This window comes from Hippichthys cyanospilos, chromosome 3, assembly GCF_059441005.1.
Source record: "Hippichthys cyanospilos isolate Australia breed blue-spotted pipefish chromosome 3, RoL_Hcya_1.0, whole genome shotgun sequence".
Lineage (NCBI taxonomy): Eukaryota > Metazoa > Chordata > Actinopteri > Syngnathiformes > Syngnathidae > Hippichthys > Hippichthys cyanospilos.
This window is the reverse complement of record NC_142371.1, coordinates 245,743-266,705: the sequence shown is the minus strand read 5'-3', so window position 1 is coordinate 266,705 and position 20,963 is coordinate 245,743. Positions and strand designations below refer to the sequence as shown.

The 20,963-nt window shown below is 37.7% G+C and overlaps 2 protein-coding genes across 6 annotated transcripts; both read right to left on the bottom strand.

The window, feature by feature from the left end:
• Positions 1-271: 271 nt before the first annotated feature.
• Positions 272-3,749, bottom strand: LOC148425271 (uncharacterized). Its single transcript, XM_088410937.1, has 6 exons — positions 3,588-3,749; positions 2,676-2,769; positions 2,478-2,590; positions 2,326-2,380; positions 1,044-1,145; positions 272-967 (listed from the first exon to the last, which is right to left on the bottom strand). Exons 1-6 carry the CDS (start codon positions 3,608-3,610, stop codon positions 431-433), a joined length of 924 nt encoding a protein of 307 aa, XP_088267063.1. The 5' UTR covers positions 3,611-3,749; the 3' UTR covers positions 272-430.
• Positions 3,750-6,722: 2,973 nt separating this feature from the next.
• Positions 6,723-20,904, bottom strand: LOC148425270 (neuronal acetylcholine receptor subunit alpha-7-like). 5 transcript variants are annotated; one of them, XM_088410273.1, is made up of 10 exons: positions 19,525-20,904; positions 16,412-16,551; positions 14,418-14,462; positions 14,100-14,209; positions 13,346-13,425; positions 13,064-13,231; positions 10,541-10,735; positions 8,874-8,960; positions 8,676-8,785; positions 6,723-7,780 (listed from the first exon to the last, which is right to left on the bottom strand). In XM_088410273.1, the coding sequence occupies exons 1-10, from the start codon at positions 19,574-19,576 to the stop codon at positions 6,959-6,961; spliced, it is 1,809 nt and encodes a 602-aa protein (XP_088266399.1). In that variant the 5' UTR covers positions 19,577-20,904; the 3' UTR covers positions 6,723-6,958. The 5 variants fall into 5 exon arrangements, with proteins under 5 accessions (XP_088266399.1, XP_088266400.1, XP_088266401.1 ...); XM_088410274.1 differs by having other exon boundaries at positions 14,100-14,206; XM_088410275.1 differs by having other exon boundaries at positions 16,412-16,653; positions 19,525-19,658.
• Between the last annotated feature and the right edge of the window lie 59 nt (positions 20,905-20,963).

Below are 20,963 nucleotides of genomic sequence, written 5' to 3'. Positions count from 1 at the left end.
TGCATCGTAAGTTAGATCATTTAATAATTTGTAATTTACCTCTGTGCAAGAAGTCAAATTTCTACGTGATAATGACTTGCCCGGGCTGTGGTACACGAAAGGTATTGTCCCTTTTTTGTCATAAACAAGCAGTTTGGGGTTTATTTTCCACAAAAGACATCTGCTATTTATTCTATTTAAAGTTGGTATTTCATGTGATTTGAATTCAAATTCACAGTGTGCGTAACTTGCATGTGTACGAGAGAAGTAAAACACACCAGAAAACTTGTAATTTTCTGTTGAACCATTTTAATGAACAAATATACCAAAGTAAGAAAACTTTCTGTTAAACCATTTAACCAACATATGTATAAAATGATAAAACGTGTCAATTCATCGATTTATCACTTACTGTTTCCGTGTGAAACAATAGCGAAACATCAAAGAGTTCTTACTGGTTGCGCATGTGGACCATCTGCACAATGGCACTCACAACGCTGTCCCGCGCAGACACCAAGGTGTCATCCAAGTCCATCTGGTGGAAGTTTTCCGAACACTCACAAAACTTGAGGAACAACATCTCGGTCATTTTCCAAGCCATGGCGGAACAGATGCGGTCGAGCTCTTCGACGGCCACGAACTGCCATAGGCGGGGGATGGCGGCGACGGCGTTGACGAGCATCTTGCCGATCTCCTTGCTGGCGTCGATGGCTCTTTGTGACAAAGTTGCGGTGATGTTTTTCTCCTTGGGAGACGGCTCAATTTCCTGCAGGAGGATATCCAGAGCCTTTATTACGATCGGCCGCACCAGGGGCATGGTAGCATGATGGAGTTGTGGGTAAAAAGATATTTTTTCAGCCATGGTCATCTCGGTCCCGTCCAGTGACGTCAGCAGGTCGTTAAGCAGATGGCGGATGTACACCTGGGTGTCGCGTTTAGCTAGTGGCCACAGTGCTGACATGCACTTGTGGAGACCTTGGAGCGTGACCTTGGGAAGACAAAAAAGGCATGTAAGCGAGTGATTTGGTGCACGGGTCATTTAATGCCGGATGTATTTTCCTTACCTTCCTCCCCAGCAGTTGAGAAAGGCGCTCCTCTTCTTCTAGTTCACTGTAGACCTCTCTCTGCATGTTCTTCAAGTGCAGGATCCTTGCACTCATCCAGGCCTAGATACGCACAACGCCATCGCGGATCAAAGAGGCGTCCGCATGCTAATTGCTTGTCATTTTGTTCTCATGTGGAGAACGTTACTCTGATTGTTATAAATGTTAGTGCACACTATTTTAAAAAAAAAGGGTTGTAAATACAATTATGGGTCAAAAAAGAAGCAACACAATGTCTGGGTCAAATTGACAACTTTCTGAACTGTTACACAAAACTAGCCAATTTTTGTTGCACAAACCAAGCCATTTTTAGGGTTTTGTTTTGTGCAAAACAACACATAAAATTAGGTTAAATTGCCTTCTTTTTTGGGCCGTTAATTGGGTTGACTCAGCAAAGCCCTGCCTGGGGAAAAAGAGTCCTGGAATGGTATCCTTAATATTATCACAAGTAAAAATATAAGTCAACTTTTGCTGGGTTCATTTTGAATTGGAATCCCTAAAATGGATTTCTGAACCTATGAAAAGCAATAACTTATTTGGCCACTTTCAGCAGTAAATAAACACACAATTAATAACGATCCTTTTTTCACACACAATTCCCAAGTTTAAACACATTTTCCCACTTGACTGAAAATGACATCACATGTCCTGGGCTCAGCTAATGAGCATCACATGACCAAACCCAGAAAACATGAGCCAGCCTGTGATTGGTCATGTTTGTCATTTACAATAAACAGCAAGTGGGATAATAGTTGTGTGTGAAAAACAATTTAGTTAGCGAATTGATTTCACCATCTTTTTTTCTGCTGAAAAAGGTCAAATACATTTGCATACCTCAGGCAATTAATTTCACTCGTTCAAAACAAAACGTAAAATTGATGCACTTTGTTAAACGTATTAAAATCAAGGAATTTGCCTTATGAACTATATTTTCCTGAGCAGACTGTGCACAGTATTTGACTTTCACTCTTTTAAACTACTACAATAAAATCTGTTTTGCACGCTACAGAAGTTTGGAGCTGCCAATGTTAACATTTTTGACAACCAAACTCATTCAAGAAGTTGTAGGCTAGATACTAAAAACACTTGGCATATGCATGGATTTATTTATTTTAGCAATTGTCCAACATTATAACAATACATTGGAAAATTAAGAAAATAACAATTAGCCTTTTTATCGAGTTACTATTTCCATTCTGGATTTTTTTTTTCATAATCCCATTGAAAAAAAATCTGTATTTACCACTTGAAGAACATACAACATCCCAGAATTAGTTCTTGTCTGCATCTCCTGGAGCCTATCAAATTTACACACACAAAAAAAATGTTTATTTCCACATGCAGGCAAATGTCAATTTTGATTTTTTTTTTAATATTCATACATATTCTACTCACTCTTGCTGGAAGCGCCTTCTCCTCAGCAACCATGTCCTCATGTCTTTTGATGAGAGGCACTGTGGGACTTGATTTGCCTTGGCCAAGAGAATAAATTGCCTCATGAAGGTCTTCTGTAAGCACAAAAAAAAAAAAAAACGTTATGTTAATAAGATCCAACATGACAGATTACAAATAGATCACTTCAAAATCCTTTACCTCTGTGTTGTACATGCGTTGTTCACTCCGTGACAAAGTTGTCATTTCGACGATTTCTTCAAGCAGGCGGTAAGCATCTGCATTGATGTAAGGGCTTGGGGGAAAAAAACAACATAAAAATAATGCAGGTATTTTTGCAATAGCAAACATTATTGAATAGTTTCCTGTGAGATATAAGTAGACCACAATAATATGAAAAGGAGTGCCTATAGTAGGGTAATCTTGGTTTTTACGATTTGATTAGATTCCAATGTTTGGGCCCAAGATTAGATTAAGAATCGTTTTAATTCAAAACGATTTTCGATTCAATCTCAATTATTTCTGCTTCAGTGTACAGATGTGTCAAAAATCATCATACTACTTTCAAACAAAATGGACAAAATGCTTCTGTTTTTGTTGTTGTTTTTATTTATTTATTTATTTTTTACGATTTGATTAGATTCCAATGTTTGGGCCCAAGATTAGATTAAGAATCGTTTTAATTCAAAACGATTTTCGATTCAATCTCAATTATTTCTGCTTCAGTGTACAGATGTGTCAAAAATCATCATACTACTTTCAAACAAAATGGACAAAATGCTTCTGTTTTTGTTGTTGTTTTTATTTATTTATTTATTTTACATCCATAGAGTTTTGAATGGTGAAAAAACAACGCGTGGATTACAACTGCTACTCCTTGAAGCGAACAATAACTTTCGTAACGTTTACGGTATAAAATGAAATTATTTTTTTCATTATTCATTCGATTGTGAATCGTGTTAAATGAGAATCACGATCGATTTGTATCTTATCGCTGGTTTCCATCAAAAGACTTTCACCTCACGTTGCGATGACATTTTTAATAAGTACAACTCTATTCACCCAACTCATTTCGCAACTTCTTATCTAACTTTTTTCGTAAGAGTTACATACCTGATCGAAGCTTGATTTCCCATCGTTGCAATCACGAGAGCTCCGCGTACTGCTGCTGAGCTTTGAATTACGTTGGGTTTGTATGCAGTGACGTTGCCTGTCGCGCTGCAGCGCGAGTGGACGCTCTTTCATCACTTTGAAGACCTTTCATCTCTTTTATCGTCACTAAGCACTGTTACGTCAGCGACACGCAAGTTCCTTTTTCTTACCTAGTGCGTCTTTCCAAATGACGATTTATGAAAAATTAACGTCCTACACTCAAACGTCCAACGCTAACGTGAGAAAAAAACAATTGAAAAAATCTTTAGCAACAATAGCACCATTAGATCAACATTTACTGGTAATTTACATGTTGCAATAACCATTTGTGTCCCTCTTTTCCTAGTTTAACGGCTATTACTTTGTTTACCAAAGAAAGTTGCCGTTAGTGTTTAAAGTTGACTTCCGTGATGATACTACACAATTAAATCTACGTAAAACAGGAAGTCAAGTCAAATGTCATCATATAGCGATCGAAAATCGTAATAGCCAATGATTACGCTTTGTTTATGTTCACATAGTTCCTGTTTGGAGACAATTGAAAAGTAAAATGCTTAGTTTACGTTTCAAAAAAAAAAGAAAGTTGAATGTCAGGAAAGTGCTTTGAATCATCATCAAAATTCACACGTCCTACACCCAAACGTCCAACGCTAACGTAAGAAAAAAAAAACAATTGAAAAAATCTTTAGCAACAATAGCACCATTAGATCAACATTTACTGGTAATTTACATGTTGCAATAACCATTTGTGTCCCTCTTTTCCTAGTTTAGCGGCTATTACTTTGTTTACCAAAGAAAGTTGCCGTTAGTGTTTAAAGTTGACTTCCGTGATGATACTACACAATTAAATCTACGTAAAACAGGAAGTCAAGTCAAATGTCATCATATAGCGATCGAAAATCGTAATAGCCAATGTTTACGTTTTGTTTATGTTCACATAGTTCCTGTTTGGAGACAATTGAAAAGTAAAATGCTTAGTTTACGTTTCAAATAAAAAAGAAAGTTGAATGTCAGGAAAGTGCTTTGAATCATCATCAAAATTCACATGTACATTTCTACTCATGTTACACACGCTTACTTTGACCCCTGAAAAATATAAAAAGTCGCCAAGGTGAATGTATTTTGTATTTTATGACTATTAAGTGTTTTCCTCATTAGACAACATTAAGCAGTGCCAATAGAAATGTGACAATATTAGTATAATAGCTTAATACCTTAATGCGCTAGATATAGGTGGAGATGTTCACGTAATTTGATCAAGATTGAGCACTGATTTTGTAAGGGATAAAAAAAAACTATGAAATTCTAAATATTTCTGTGATTCTTTTCATATTTTCAGAAATTGCTATGGACATAAGTGATGTGCTCTTCAATTGGTGACAGTTGTTCATAGTTTTCTAACAATAAGAGACGTTCATCTCTTTGTCTATCGGGACCATCTATGGGAGGAAGAGGCTTAAAGGGACAATGTGTAAAATTCAGACCATTTTCATTTAAAAAACAGGAACAAATTAAATGATTAGAAATTTCAAAAACTTGCAAATAAATGTGTTCTTAACGAACAACAGTATGTTTTATTTGTTAATTATTTGTTTATTTGTTATTGTAACATACACATTAAAACCACAAAACCAATTTCTGAGTTCGGTCACATGATTTGCACATAGCACATAAATTAATCAAAGTAAATTCATACGTACAGTACACAATACATAGACATCTGTAATAGTACCATGGCAGACCACCTACATGTTTCCATGTTTGGTTTGCTGATGCAGTCACTGAAGTGCATGTCGCTGACATCATGTAAATTTATTACCTGCAGTGCGTTTCACTTGTAACTCATCGGCACAGTCACTAGATCCGCCAATGCATCCATCGCCTTGTATATTCTTCTCAGCAGCCACATCATTTGGTACAGCTGTATGCGATCTATTTTGACAAATTGCGCCTTTACAAGACTAGGAATGTGCATAGGATATAAAAAAATGTAACGTTACTTTCATAGTTGTGATGATTGTTTACATGGCAAAGTCAGGGTCACTCCCCTCAAACTGCCTCCCACTTTAATGGCCAATCATTTAAAACTGTAAAAGCCTATTTGCTTCTTCAGCATGTTTCCTTCTCTCCTCTCTCTCTCAGGCTTTCTTTTTTTTTTTTTACTTTTTTGCATCCTCTGCATAGCCTCTTCAATCATCCCCTCCTTCTCATTTCTGCCTGATCCCTCCTTATCACTGCGCTCCACTAATCACTCCCTCCACCTCCATCACTCTCTGGCTAGTTATCCCTTCACAAGCACCCCCCATCTGCATCCTCCATCAGAGGAGGTTAAGACTTGGATCCTTTTCAACGATGCGGTTGATGTGTTTATTCTTCAGAAAAGGTCTTAAAAATCATTAAGCTGTTGATTCATGCAATACATTTCAACCATCCGGCCACTCAGAAATTCCAAAAAGTTGAACGAAGGAGGGCTGCGCCACTGTGGGAGTGATCACAGTTGACACTCATTTTCAATAAGTGCATGTGAAATGTTGGTGCCGTATTTTCCGCCCTATAAGGCGCACCTAAAAGTATTAAAAAAAAATTAAAAAGCTGGTGGTGCGCCTTATATATGGATCAATATTGAGATTAGGATTCGTAGATGGGGAATGAATGAATGTTTCTTTTGTGTGTTTACAGTTGAACAAGGTTGCTCATATTGACATTGAGTTATGATGCTATTGAGAGTTTAGAGTTATTATTTGAGTTATTATTGTTACTACTTTGAGTATTACTATATTGTGATTGAAAAAGTTTTAAAATGTCATTAATTGAGGGTGCGCCTTATAATCCGGTGCGCCTTATATATGGAAAAACGTTTTAGAATGTGTCATTAATTGAGGGTGCACCTTATAGTGTGGAAAATAAGGTAATTAAATGTAAGATTATTAAGAGTAATTGAAAAAAATGCATTTTTTCTTTCTGTTGAATGAACAAATACTGTACAGCACTGGATCACTCAAATCACGTACTGTATACATGTCACTCTTAAACTATAGTATAAGTGCCATTACAGTATACCAAGTTATTTATTACAAAGAAGAACCACCAACTAACTGAACATGTCAAGTGTTTAATTGAAAAAAAAAAAAAGTTAGATTCATGTACATGCATACAATTTTCAACATGATGCGTCCAGGACACTCACATTTCACTTTGCATGCAATTCTCTTATCTTCACGTTTCCTTTATGTCGCTCGGTGAAAGAGCACAACAATGTGCATTGAAAAAAAAAATCAAAGATCAGCATTGTGCTTGCGAAGATCTCTTTCTCCAGTGTGTCTGGTTGCCTCTCAGAGGAAATCCTTGGCCAGAGCTTCTCCAAAGTTGGGCGCGGCCATGAGAATGGCGATGGTGCAGATGATGTTGAAGACGCTGAATCCGACCAGACACAGGCGGTCGATGACGGCGGCGGCAAATTGCCACTGCTCGGCGAGACTGAGCTGCCGGTCCTGCTCGCGTACCCGTTCTACCAAGAACTGCACTTCTGTGAGAAGAGCCTGGAGCTGGTTGTCCACTGCCCTGCTTCCATTCAGGCCACCGTGAGCATTTGAAGGAGCGGCCCTCCCCGAGCACGGCCCGGGTTCTAACCCGCATGGCCCCGGAGACGTGGTTGCCGACTCGGGGTTTAGCAACGACGGGGTTTCCTGCGATTTTCCAGATGAAAGGTGGTGGTGACTGGGCATATCCCCCCCTCCGTCTGATGCTTCTCCATCCTCGCTCATTGGTCCATAAGAGCCTCTCGTTGGACCGGGATTCTGAGCTTCGAGTTCTGCTGGTGACGAAAAGGCCTGGAAAGCCATGTAGGGCAGGTGACCATTGGGTTGAGGGTGCAAATTGGGGCTGGGATCTCTGTGGATGGCGTGCGGAAGAATAATGGATTGGGAAATGCACCCGTTGGATGGTGAGTGGTGGAGCTGAGCCAGGCTGGCTCTCAGGGAGGCCAGGCTCTGGGGAAGGATGGAGGTCAGCTGGGTGGTGGTTGTGGTGGCGGGCGAAGACAGGGACTTGCTATGGCCGTCTGCCTGGCTGTGACGAAGATCTCGCTCGGCTCCCTCACCTGGGCGTTTCATACGGAGAAACCAAGGCACCCACTGCAGAAGAACCAGGTTGACCTGTGAAACAATGACAACAGACTTCTACCAGTCGTCCTCTAAATCATGTACGCGATTGCTGACTGAAATGTTTTCACTGATATGTCCCGGTGAAATTTTTTACACCCCTATACAGCGTAAAGCATTTTTGACAAAAATGACTTAACCAGGCATTGTGGCAGACGGGCACACCTGCCACAGAGTTGCCGGATTCACTTCTGATTAGCGCCTTCCTGTGTGGAGTTTGCATGTTGTCCCCGTGCCTGTGTGTTTTTTCCCCAGGCACTTTATTTACTTCAAGACAGATTCGTTTTTTTTTTTTTTTTTTTTTTTTTTGGTCCTACATGGTGCATTCAACATTGTGGGATCCTGATCCCTGCGCTATACTCTAAAAACTTTCTGGGTTAGTTTCAACAAAACAACACAGTTTTTGAGGTTGTCTTGTTCAAAACAACCAATGTATTCATTTATTTGGGAGAAGGGCTCATTTTTATGCAAAACAAATGAGAGAATTCTGTCAAATGGATTCAAACATTAGCTTGCTCCTTTTTGATGCATAATTAGGGTTATTTTTTTAACTCAATAGTTTTAAGATCATACATTGTGTTTGTGAGTGCAAATTGTTGTTCATATGTGGATGGATGGATGGAAAAAAAATACTTAAAACATAGTGCTGTGCCGTCCATGTCTGATTTATTAGCCTTTGGCACTACATTTATGCAACGAGTCACTAGAATGATACAGCAATATATGCTGTTTCATGTTCCAATTCATTTGCTCCTAATTTGAAAAGATAAATGAACCGTTCCATGGCATCAAAAAGCATTGAATAAGATTTTCTGATAGCTACAAAAACTGTTAACATCTCACGTACACCTGAAATGTATTCACGTACCACATGAAAGATGTAACTCACCCAACGTGGTATTTGTCCGTTGTTGGGGTTGTGGTGATGAAATTGAAGTACAATGACCGTAGCCACTACAGACATCCCAACAATCACCATGGTACTGGCAAAATACTGGCCTGAGACAAACGCAGCAAACACGGATAGTTTATGTGAAAACATATTAAAAGCAATATCAGACTGTGCCAAGACACGAAAACAACTGACCTATGAGCGGTATAGAATCTGAAGTGGCGGGCATGATCTCAGCAACCATCAACATGAAGACTGTGAGAGAAAGTAGAACGGTAATGCCTGGAAGAATGAGATAAAAATAATCATCTTTAATAGAAGTCAGTGTATAGGGGTACCTTCAAGTTGGAGCTGAAACTTTTATCATGTCGGATGAGCTGACAGCACACCTCCCTAGACCTCATTTCAGCAAGTGTCAAAAGATGAACTCTGCGTGTTTTCTGGCATTATACTTGGGCTTTTCGCAGCAGTTACTGTGAAATCGGCTAACGTATTCAAACCGGTCATGTTATGAAAACTTTAGTAGTGTCTAGAGATTAAAACATAGAGAGATTAATCCATTAAGATGTCTTATTAATAGATCAAATTCATCTCTTTAATCTCACCTACATAAATCTGAGTTTTGTTCGTTTAGATACATTACTGTATATTATTGTGGCGGATCAAAAGATTGATATACAACAACAAAAAAGTGGCTTCAGTCATTTATTTTCTTTAACAGATGCAGTTGTAACCATTTACCTTCAGCTTTATTTGAAACTACATAGTCCCAAATGCTGATTGCAACCTTTATTTTGAACCATCAGGAGGAATGATGCTCTTTTCTTTTGTCAATTGCCAAAGAATTAGAAAATAAAATTGAAATAAAACTTAAAGCAGGGTAATCTTGTATTTATTTTGGCAAAAAGCTTTGCTATTTCTCGCAACATTAGCATTTTGTTGCTATTATTAGCTGCGGCTACAGCCGCAGCTGAGTGCTTCGCATTTATGTGTTAGGCTAAACTTGAGCTGCAAGCAAGCTCTTTACCGGAACTGCATATCAATCTACCTTTATCAAAGGAGCTATTGAGATGTTTTTGTTTTTTTTTAAGTGAAAATTACCATTCATTAGACCAATAACCCTCACCTGCTCCTTTATTTATACATCTGCTCACTGCTATTGGACAACAAGCCCATCGGTATGCCACACACAATGACAGCCAATCATTGTCTATTTCAGAGCGTGATTGACCTTTCTTTTCCAACCCCCAATAGCTCAAGCACAAGAAGCCAGATGCAAAAAAATCACTTTCGTGGAACATGAATTGAACAGATGGATACACCTTTTTTAATCCCCCTCAGTTAACTGCCATTTTGAAACTTGCTGTCGGCTGAAAACCACGTAACAGTTACACCGGAATCAGGTAATCACCAACTGTGGCTCAGCTTGCATGTCACAAACAACCAGAAATAAATGGATACGAGCAGATTCCCGACATACAAAAGATCCTTCCCTACGATGAGCTAATTTACAAGAAATGTCCGTATGCAAAATTAATCCAAAATCAAAGTTCCACCAATGTCTTGTGGGTAAACTCGAAAGCACTAGTCTACTGTACTTAGTATTCTGTGCTTGATTCTTTTAATTCTGCTGACATTCTGACAACACTCCTTCCTTTTATTCTCTCATCTCCCCCCTTGTCTGTTCTTTCTCTGCCTCTCAGTCCCATCGCAATCCTCCCTACAGCTTCTCTGAAGCTTGACAGAAATATTTCCCCGTCATGAAGACGGAGCAAGACTCTCCCCCCAAAAATCACAAGAGTGTTGAATATGCAGACAGGCGTGCATGTTTCAACTTATAACCCAAGCGTGCGTCTCCTCACCCAAGCTGATCTTCTCCCCAGAATTGGCTGGGAGCAGGAAGACCAGCAGTGTCATGGATGAGAGGAGCACGCAGGGAATGAGGAGGTTGAGAGCGTAGTAGAGGGTCCGCCGACGTAGGGTCACCACGAAAGTCACATCGGGGTAAGGCTCCGCGCAACATTCGTAGAAAACCTCATGGCGACTGCCGGGCACCTCTGAGGGAAGATATAGAGAGCACGACTATTAAAAAAAATATATACTGAATACATACGCCTCAGTTTATGATGGTACTTTTATGGTGTGTAAAAAATTTCACATCTGCGTTTTAATCTTTCTAGCGTCAATAAAAAAAACTCAACTGAGAATATATAATCTTCTGGTAGTTATTCTTAGTTTAATATTATGAACATTAATGATAAAAGGATTGGTAGAGATTCGGCAGAACATTTTAATTGGTGGATCAAAACCATGTGAGTAGGGCTTGGCAACAAATCGAATTTTTAAAAAAAATCAAAGATTTGAAAATGAGCTAAATCATGAAAGCAATGTTGCATCATCTCTGTTTTATCTGTTTTAGCTTATTTGCTAAAAAAAAAAAATTGGTCACCAATGACAATGTTTTGCAAAGGAGTCACTATAACAGTTTAGAAAGGAGTTGCGTCATTTTCCAATGAATTTGCTCTCAGTTTGAAAAGGGAGCTGTACTGTTTCTGTCACAACATTAAAAAGCATTCCATTAGATTTGTTGATACCTGCAGAAGCCCTCATCTCACATACACGTGAAGTGTCTACTTGTACCCCCATTTCATATAATAACTGTCATGGTTTGTTGGGTTGTGGGTTTATTTTGAGGGGTTCTGTTTCTGTTTACGTTTATAGTTCCGGTTTCTGCCCCTGTCGCGTCTGCCTGCGTTAGTTTTGATTTAGTCCACCTGTCTGTTACCTGCGCCTCGTGTCCTCCAATCTGCTCCCTTTGCCTGTTGTCCCTGCCCAGCTGCCATGTGTTAGTTTGATTAGTTTGTGAATGTATTTAAGCTTAGTGTCTGTTACAGCCCGTGTCGGATCATTGTCTCTGTCATGTCATGGTCATATTGTCGTGTCTCTCCCGTCGTCAGTCAGCCCCGTGTTTTCCTGCTAGCCTGCCCGTCGTGTTTGTTTTCTGTTCTGCCAGCCTGCCTGCGCCCTTAGTTCGTGTTTTTGCCGTCCTGTTTTTTCCCGCTTTTGTTCCCGTTCCTCAATAAACATGGATTTCATCAACCCCCTGTCCCGACGCTCCCCTGCTTTTGGGTCCTCCGCAACCACGCCGGCGTTCACACCCGCCGTGCACCCCCGTGACAAATAACATTGACTAAGGAGAAACAGGCAGACACTTCTAGAAACCTCCAAGTGTACTTGAACTGTTTTCTTGCATGGAAGATTTGTCTTTAAAGAGTTACAATTATCCTCTTGACACCTAAGGTGAGTGTTAGACAACCGTGCATTCTGCTTGATATTCAAATTGAGGTTATATTGCTGCACAAGGAACTCAAGCAAAACCAAGGACCTCTTCCTGTGTAGGTTGTTCAATTATGAGTTTCAGTAGAGTAAATAACACATTTAAAAATATAAATTACAGGACGAATGTAAGTTGGAACTTGTTGAAGCAAAAAAAAAAAAAAAAGATGATGAAAATAAAAATCCCATCAGGGTATCAACTTTTGTGGTACAAATGTACTGTATTTATAAAATGTAGTCTTCTGAAAAAGTGGAAGATGGAATACCATCGCTGCAACTATGCTCTTCTAGTTATTCATTTGATTTAAATAAAAAAGCACATTCCAGCATTTGCTAATTTAATTTGTGGTCAGCGCATGTACATTTTTGCTTTTAACAAGCACCCTTTCCAATTGAAATGAGAATATTTCTTTATTCTCCAAAATCATTTTAATTATTTTATAATTGTATTTCCCAACAATGATAAGGAACAGTACAAACCAAGATTGTCGAAGAAAAATGTTTATGGAGACATTATTTTAATATTAAAATAACTGATGTGAAATTGCTATGTCTTTTGATTGTATAAAACAAAAAGGAAGTAATGAGCCAAGACACTTTGCACAGCATGGGGTATATCGCAAGGGTATATCATATACTATATGACATATAGGAATCAGACTGATATCATGAAGCAGAATGAGAAAAAAAATACACTACCCCTCCGGTCCAGCAAGTAGCGCTAATTAAAAAGTTCAATGACAAATAAGCAGGAGTACACGCAGCAGTAGGTACACCGCACATGTCTTCGTTGGTAGCTAGCCGCTAAAGGAAGTGTTGACTTGCGCACGAGACGCGTTCAAATGCACTCGGACATTTCATTTTCTAGTAGAGTTGATTTATTTATTCATTCGTTTATTTATTTATCATTGCCTATTATCTATAAGAGACATTTTGGAAAACAAATGTCACGATTTGTTGTGACCCCCTGCTGAGTTTATTTGTCAAGAGTCCAATAAGGTGGGTAGTGGCACTTGTTTTTTCCATCTTAAAACACTGGTCAGCCTCACCCAAAAGGTCCCACTCTCCATTGGGCATGTAACCCGAAACATCCGCTTCCTTCATCTGGATGTCCAAGAGCCAGCCATCAAATGTCCAGGAGCCAAACTTCAGCTCGCATCGCTGAATATCAAAGGGAAACCAACGCACGTCCACGTTACAGGTGCTGATGAAAATTCCTTCAAAAGAAAAGAGCGTGCATGTTTGAGAAGCATTAAAAAGATAATATTATTGGAAAGGGAGAAAATTGTTAAAATATTTTCATATATTTTTAAATTAAAATAGTAACTCACCTGGTGGCAGATACTCACAGAAGCCGCTTGAGTTTACTAGCACATTGGTCTTAAATGTGCTGTCAAATTTGTTGTGAGCACTGCAAGTAGAATGACAGTGATGAGTGTTTATTTAGTCAATTTTGGGATCAAAATCTGTTTCCGCTGTCCTCTGATGGGGACAAATAGCATCATTCATCCTAAAAGTTTGACTTACTTAGTGCAAATGGAACTTGTTGGGATGAAGAGTGTCTGAAACATTTCATATAGTAATAACAATGGTAAAGGAATATAAATAATTAGGGATGTCCCAAACATATTTTTATCCACTCTGATTTTGAGGATTTGCTGATATCGAGTCCCAATTCAATACCTTACAGGTTAGTACAAATCTGAAAAAATAAAATAAAATAACCAAGCTCATCTAAGGGCCTGAAAAAAAAGATCCTTATTTTTCTTATTTTATTGCAATTACACTTCTCATTGCAAAAACAAAGTCTTTTCCCTGGAGTCACCCCCCTTATTTAGTTTGACAGAATGAATGAAAATGATTTTTGTAGAATTGTTTTATAGCTGCCAAACTGCTTCTTATTGCGGAGTGAGTTAAGTTCAAGTCCAAGCCAAAAATTGGCTTAACAATTTAAATGACTTTGTTTATGTGTACCAAAAAAAAAAAGCATAAAAAGAAAGTGGAGCAAGGAACATTATTACTTGTTGCTCAAAGTGCAACAAATTATAATGAAAAGCAGGATATGGGTGTGTGCGCGTGACATACCTATTATAAAGCAATATGTCGGGTGTCCAAACTTGATCAGCAGTGAAGCGAAGGTTTTTAACTCCGGGGTACTCTGACTGATTCCACTGCAAGTAGTGATCATACCACTGCTGGAGGAACACAAATATACATTTTGTTATTAGTCTAGTGATCACTTCAGCATAACAAGTATAAATTATATAGCAGTCATGTGCTGGTATCTGTACTAAAATATTCAATTCTGCATTTGTGTTGCACCTAATTTTGCCATCTGTGCTGGTACGTGGGCTTGTCTATTTATACACAGCTATAATAACAGATTATGAATTAATAACTCACCATCTGTAGCCAGATATTAGTGGTGAGGATCTGGTTCTTTTCATCCTTGAACAATACAAAAGCAAAAGAACAGATTCATGCACAGACACTTTGCAGATGCTTTTTTTTGGGGTGGGGTGGGGTGGGGGGGGGGGGTAAAATTTGGCAACCATTGTACAGTCCTCGGTTAGGGATAACTTGAATTAGAGTAGCTAGTGTAAACAAGGCTGTCAGGAGTCAAACTCAATGCAAGATAATATACTGTAAAATTGTAACTTGTTGCCGTCAGGTAACACGTCTTAACAAGGACATGCAATCAAAAGAAACATTTGAAGTAGTAAGTCTGAAGAGGTTGACAGGAGTGTCCCTGCCAGAGAAGTCCCAGAGAGGAAAGACTAAGCAGGTTGTAAATTGACAAAAAATAAATAATGTAATATAGCCTAAATCTCTTTGAATCATATGATTCAAAATATAGCAGTTTTGATTATGTTGTTTTCCCGAACATTTTTTATTGCAATAATAGTTTGTGTTTTTCATTGTTCTACTTGTTTTTTGTCCATGTACACATATATTAAAAAATATTGACTTGATTCAATTAAATCCACAATGGTTTAATATTTACTTTTACATGTATTTTGTTATTGTTTAGTAAAATGTTCATTTTAGATAAATATTAGGGATATTCAATGCTACATTTTTTTCAAACCGATACCAGTACGAGTTTTCAATACTTGAGTAGTCAGTGATATCATTAATACTTGTGATACAAAAATTTCCTGAGACAAATTACAAATTTAATTCGTACGAGAGACCTTGCAAGAAAATGTTCTGATAACGGCAAAAAACTTGTGTACATTTTCTTTTCATTTCGTTTCTGATCCCCGATACTTTTAAATAAAGCAGGTATCAGCACAGCTACAGGGTACCGATATCAGTTATTAACACATGATCATCCCTAAAAAATTTGAAACCTAGACTATAAATGTAAATTACGAAATGTAAACATCACTATAATCATAAGCATTACATTTCTTCATTTCAGTAATAAAGATGACAGCGTGGGTATTTAATATTATGTTTAGAAATTGAAATATTTTAGTTACCACTTTTGGATGGTTTGTGACAGAGCCTCTCCACTCTTCGCTTTTTTGTGTATGTAGTTAAGTGTTTTTATAAAACATAATACCTTTCTGCTGTATATACTTTATTGATACGGCTGTCACTTCATATCCACAAATATGTTTTTTGTTCTGAAAGTTCACATGCATTTTGGTGAACTTTCCACACTTGGCTTTTTGGCCAGAGGCGCAAATTAAATTAGAAATATTGTTAATTAGTAATGTAAACTCTATAATGGTGAGATATTCTGATGTACTAAAAAATGTATTTTTTGTGACAGAACCTCTCCACTCTTCGCTTTTTAGTGCAATTAGTTAATTATTATCGTAAAACAAAATACCTCCATACTGTACATACTTTATTGATACAGATCATATTCACAAACATTTTGCATTTTGGTGTAATTTCCACACTTACCTTTGTAGCAACAGGCACAAATTTATTATCGAAATATAGTTAAGGATTATTGTAAACTCTATAGCTTGAGACACACTCATGTGCTAAAAATATAATTTCCTAACAAAGGCTTTCCACTTTTTGCTTTTTACTGTATGTAGTGTTGTAAAACACATTACCCTCAAACTTTATATGCTTTATTGATACCGATTTCACCTCACTTTTTGTATGGAAAGCTCATGTGCATTTTGGTGAACTTTCCACTTGGCTTTTAGCAACAGGGACAAATTAACCGAGAAATGTCATTATTATCATGACAGATAAGGATTACAATACATTCCCATTTTTAAATGGCAACAAAATAGTTGGCAGCAGTTAGCCACTGGTGAATAAAATTGTTGAACTTGTCTTTTAGCTTGACATTTGAGACAGCGGCTTTTTAAAGGATAGTAATAAATGGGACATCATTTGTGTTGTGCCGGTTTCGTGGCTTTACCTACCACATCCATGACTTGCATTAGCGTGATGGAAAAGTGGACGATGAGGCTGTGGGAGTCATTGGCCACGGGCCTCTCCATAGGGTTATAATCTCTCAGCAGCTCCCTGAGCAAAAAGCGTTGATGGGGACCCTGCGTTGTCTCTTAGCGGGTCGATAGACGGGGGGCAAGTGGAGATGGGAGAATTTGGAATGTATTGATTATGTGGGGAAAAATAGAAGAGGAGAGCCATGAACAGGAGAACGCTGTGTCAGAAGAAAGCAAAAGAGTAATAGAACCTGGCTACTTCTAATCAATTACAAGCTCTGATTGATCACCGGCCGACACGCAAGCTCTTCCTGCTGTTGTAAAGATGCCCGCTTCGTTTCAGGCGTGGAAAGTGAGGCTGTTAAACGCGGAGATAAGCGCGACACACAGCATTCAGTGGGATATGAGCTTTCACTCCGCGGCCCATAACTCCAATGGAGGAGGCTTCAATTCGGTGATTTCTCAAGAGGCCAATTACACTGATGTGGACACAACGATCATTTAAGAGCCACGGCACGCTTTGCATAGCAACAAAGTGGTCTACTGTACGTGGTGGCTGCACAGAGATCTTAAAACAGAAAATGGACCTTCTTACTGTGGTCCGGCAGAGTTGAATAAATACAACTGCTCAAAATAGCTTGATACGATGCAAGATTGAAACAGATACTGAACTTTCTCAATCAATTTCAGCTGTATAAAGTAATTAAGTCATTTACTGCTGTTGATGACTATAGACGTCAACGATCCATTTTAACTAGGCCGGGAGTGAATGAGTTAACGTAATCACTGCCTGCCCACTAAGATGAACTAAGATATCCGTCAATGGTAGTGAATGAGTTAAATGTATAACTATGGCATTGTTTTTTTAGATCTGCAATTAATAACTGTAAAAACACATTTGGCCACTTGTTGTCGACTGAAAAACCACAATTTATTTGCGCAACTAATGGCCAGTCATGATGCAGCATGCAAATGTCACATGACCAAAAGCAGAAAATAGGTGAGTCCTCATTGGTTGTTACCTAACGTCTGGACAACTATGATGTCTTTTTCAGTTGACATTAGGTGGCAAAATGTGCTTTTAAGGGAAATATTTTTATCAAATTAGAGAGAGACAAAATATTTTTTTTATTGCTGGAATGGCTAAATAAGTTTGATATCCTCTAAGAAGTCAAGCTTAACTTCTGAGTGATTCATGTTTTGATTAAGAAGAGGATCTAGATACTTTTATTCATTCTTGGGAAGTGCACAAAAGCCATATTTGATTTTTAAAACACATTATTTATAGATGAGTTATAAAATAAAATTAAAATTTTGGCATATGGTTGTCGCCATTTTTCTATACAGCTTATCCACAATGTCGTCAAGGGTGAGTTGACTTACAGTAACAGTCAAAGGTTTGGAAACATGCTCATTTATTAGACAACCATAATTGTGCTTTCTTGCTTTTATGATTTATATTCTTTAAAGTTGATTTAGATTCCTTAAGTAGGTTCTCTCTGTCACATTTGTTTCCAAACGTTTGACTGGTACTGCACACAAGGCGTTGTCTAAGGAAAACTGCCATATAAACAACCTGGATATAAATCTCCCCCCTTTTATTGCACACATAAAACTTCAAATTATTCTGACTTCAAAAACTACCAAAACAGAATTGCCCTACTTTACTTCTAAAGTAGCTCATTTTAATCATTTAATTTTAGAGGAAAACAGCAAATGCATGCAAGAAATATTACAGAACTGTTGATTGTGTCCGTGCTTGGTGGGCCCGTGTGTGGACTACAGACAACTTCTGTGCTGTTGATAAGTATGTACATATTTGATGCAATCAGTGGCAACCTTTCCCATTTTTTTTTATGCCACAATCCTTTGTTTTTAACCTCCTGACAAATTTGGCGCAACCACTTTTATCTTCACAGAATTAAAGAAAAAAAAAAGAAAAACAGTTTATTGGCAATAAAGGCATTGCTTCTATAATGCAAATCAGCAAATTAAATTCCAATTTTCCCCTTGTTGCAGTTATACACAAGTGGTAATGTTTTTTTTTTCTTATTTAGTGAGGGTGACTGCGCAAAATCCGAAAAGTATTTAAACTTTAATTTGTACACCATTACACCTGATATTCCCGCTGTTTTTGGTAGCTGTGGTGCAAAGTGGTTGAATATCAAATTGACACTTTTACAAGGTGTTCCAAACTTTTAAAAAAATATTAATAAATAATTCAATGATGTAATGTACATAGAAACACATAATAGAAGAATGTAAAAATAACATAACGCAACATACAGTAAATATCAAAAGTCTACACACCACTGTTCAAATGCAAGGTTTTGGAGGAATAAAATAAATCCAACATATATAAATTCATAACTGTTTGCACCATTAATGTGATTACTGTTGACGTAAATAGTAAGCAACTGAGATGCGTTTGTACAAGTGTGCACACCCTCTTAGAAATGCAGATGTGGCTGTGCTCAGAATGAACAAGTCATATTCATACTCATATCAAATTTGAATTAGCACACAACTGCATGATTAACCCCATACAAAGTTCTGATGTATTTGGTTGATTTAATGCTTAATTTTATTTCCTCTCTTGAACAGATTGTCTTCCTTAATTGTACAGTGGCACATTAATGACGGAAAATGTTTTGTAAAAATTAGTCTTTGTTTACTTTAAAAAAAAATCACAAAAATGGCACCTGAGCATGGGTGTGTATTTTTGAATCCACTGTATGAAATGTATTGGCATAATTTTCATATAATACGATCATACATCAATGATCATCGAGGTATAAATGAGGTATAATATGTGATACATATCATTTTAATTGAGTCCAAAGGTTCAAGTCATTTTAAGCAACCACTTAATGGTCCGTAATTACTGCCTCTTTATTGCAGCATGATTCCATCAATAGTGTTACTCTGGTGCCCTGCTAAGCAATAATGAGAGGAATACATTTCACGCATGACGCTTGCCATCACAAAACATTTTCTATAGTGCTGCAAACACGCAAGGTCACACGCACAAACGCACACACAAACGAAACCCACACTTGTTAGAGCCCAAGCCTGTCAAAGTCACTCACCTGACAGCTGGGTGGCAAGTGTCAAAAGCCAAAGTGCCGCAGCCTGCAACATGCTGTGTGCATTCCCCTCTCGTATGCTCGGAGAAAAAGTGGTGGGAGATGATGGATAGATCCAGATGTGAGGAGAGGTTGAGTGTGAAATGAACAGCAGCAGAGCGAGGGAGGAAGCAGGAGATGGGGTGATGTGGAGGAGGGGAGAGAGAGAGTTAGAGAGTGATGGAGTGAAACAAATACTCGCGGGAAGAAGGGTGTGCTCTCTGTTACCTGTAGTGTGACTTACATTGCAGCTTTCATTTATCTTGACACTTTTTTAACAGTCTTTAGCATTGTTAGCTAACAATCCTTATCTCTAACAGTTCAATAGGAGGACACACACACACTATAGGGGATATAACAATGTTATATAGAGAAACAAAACCACAATAGGTCACAATGTTGCTGGCACTATACAGTGCAGTACTATCAGAAATAATCTGGCATCACACTTTTTCAGTTCACAGTAGAGTAATTCTGACACCTACTGGATATTACAGCAAATGAACAAATACTAGACACTTAAAAGGGACAGTTAAGCATTCCTGTATTCCGTTCATTTTGACTCAGAAACTTACAATATTTCTTTTACGGTTTAGGATTAGTCGGGTTATTTACTTGTTGCTGTTTACAGACACGTAGAAGTCTTATAGGTAGTGTCACTAAAAGAAAGAAACTCCTCTTATGTACACAGATTACGTATAGTACACAGATGAAAACAACCACCATAGACCGAGAAAAACCTCCATCATATTACTCAATTAAAATGAGGCGACAGATTACATGCAATATTATTAATTCAAGGAGCTCCTTGATAATATTCCATTTATTATGACAGCTTTGAAAAGAAAGCAAAAGTGAATTAACAACCAAACAAAAATATATAGTTGATATGAAAAATATAAACATGTAAAAGGTGTAAATAATACTCATAAAAATAATTTATTAACATTTGAAAATGATTGAAAGTTAATGAATGTATTTTACTCCTTTTTATTTTCTATCAAAAGCGATCCGTGTTAAATGGATAACAATTAAGGGTTTTAATACAGAGCATAGTGAATGTTAAATAATAAAGCTTGTAAAATGTTTCCTATTTTTAAGTCAATGTGATGTTTGTTTTTTCTTTGTGTACTATAGAAATTTAATTTGCATCAAGTAAATGTACTGTGAGTTGGTCCTACGAACCATTTGTATTTGTTTTCGAACGTAGGGTATCAACATTTTGTATTTAGTTCGACGTTACCAATTACCTGTAGAATAGGAAAACTTCAAACGGCGCGTTTTAAAAATTCTAATAAAAGCCATTTCACCTTTACAAATTAATTTAAAGAAATGATACACGTACTTATTACCTTGTTTTCAGCCAAAACAGGCAAGTAAAATTTGTGACGTTATTTTCGTGC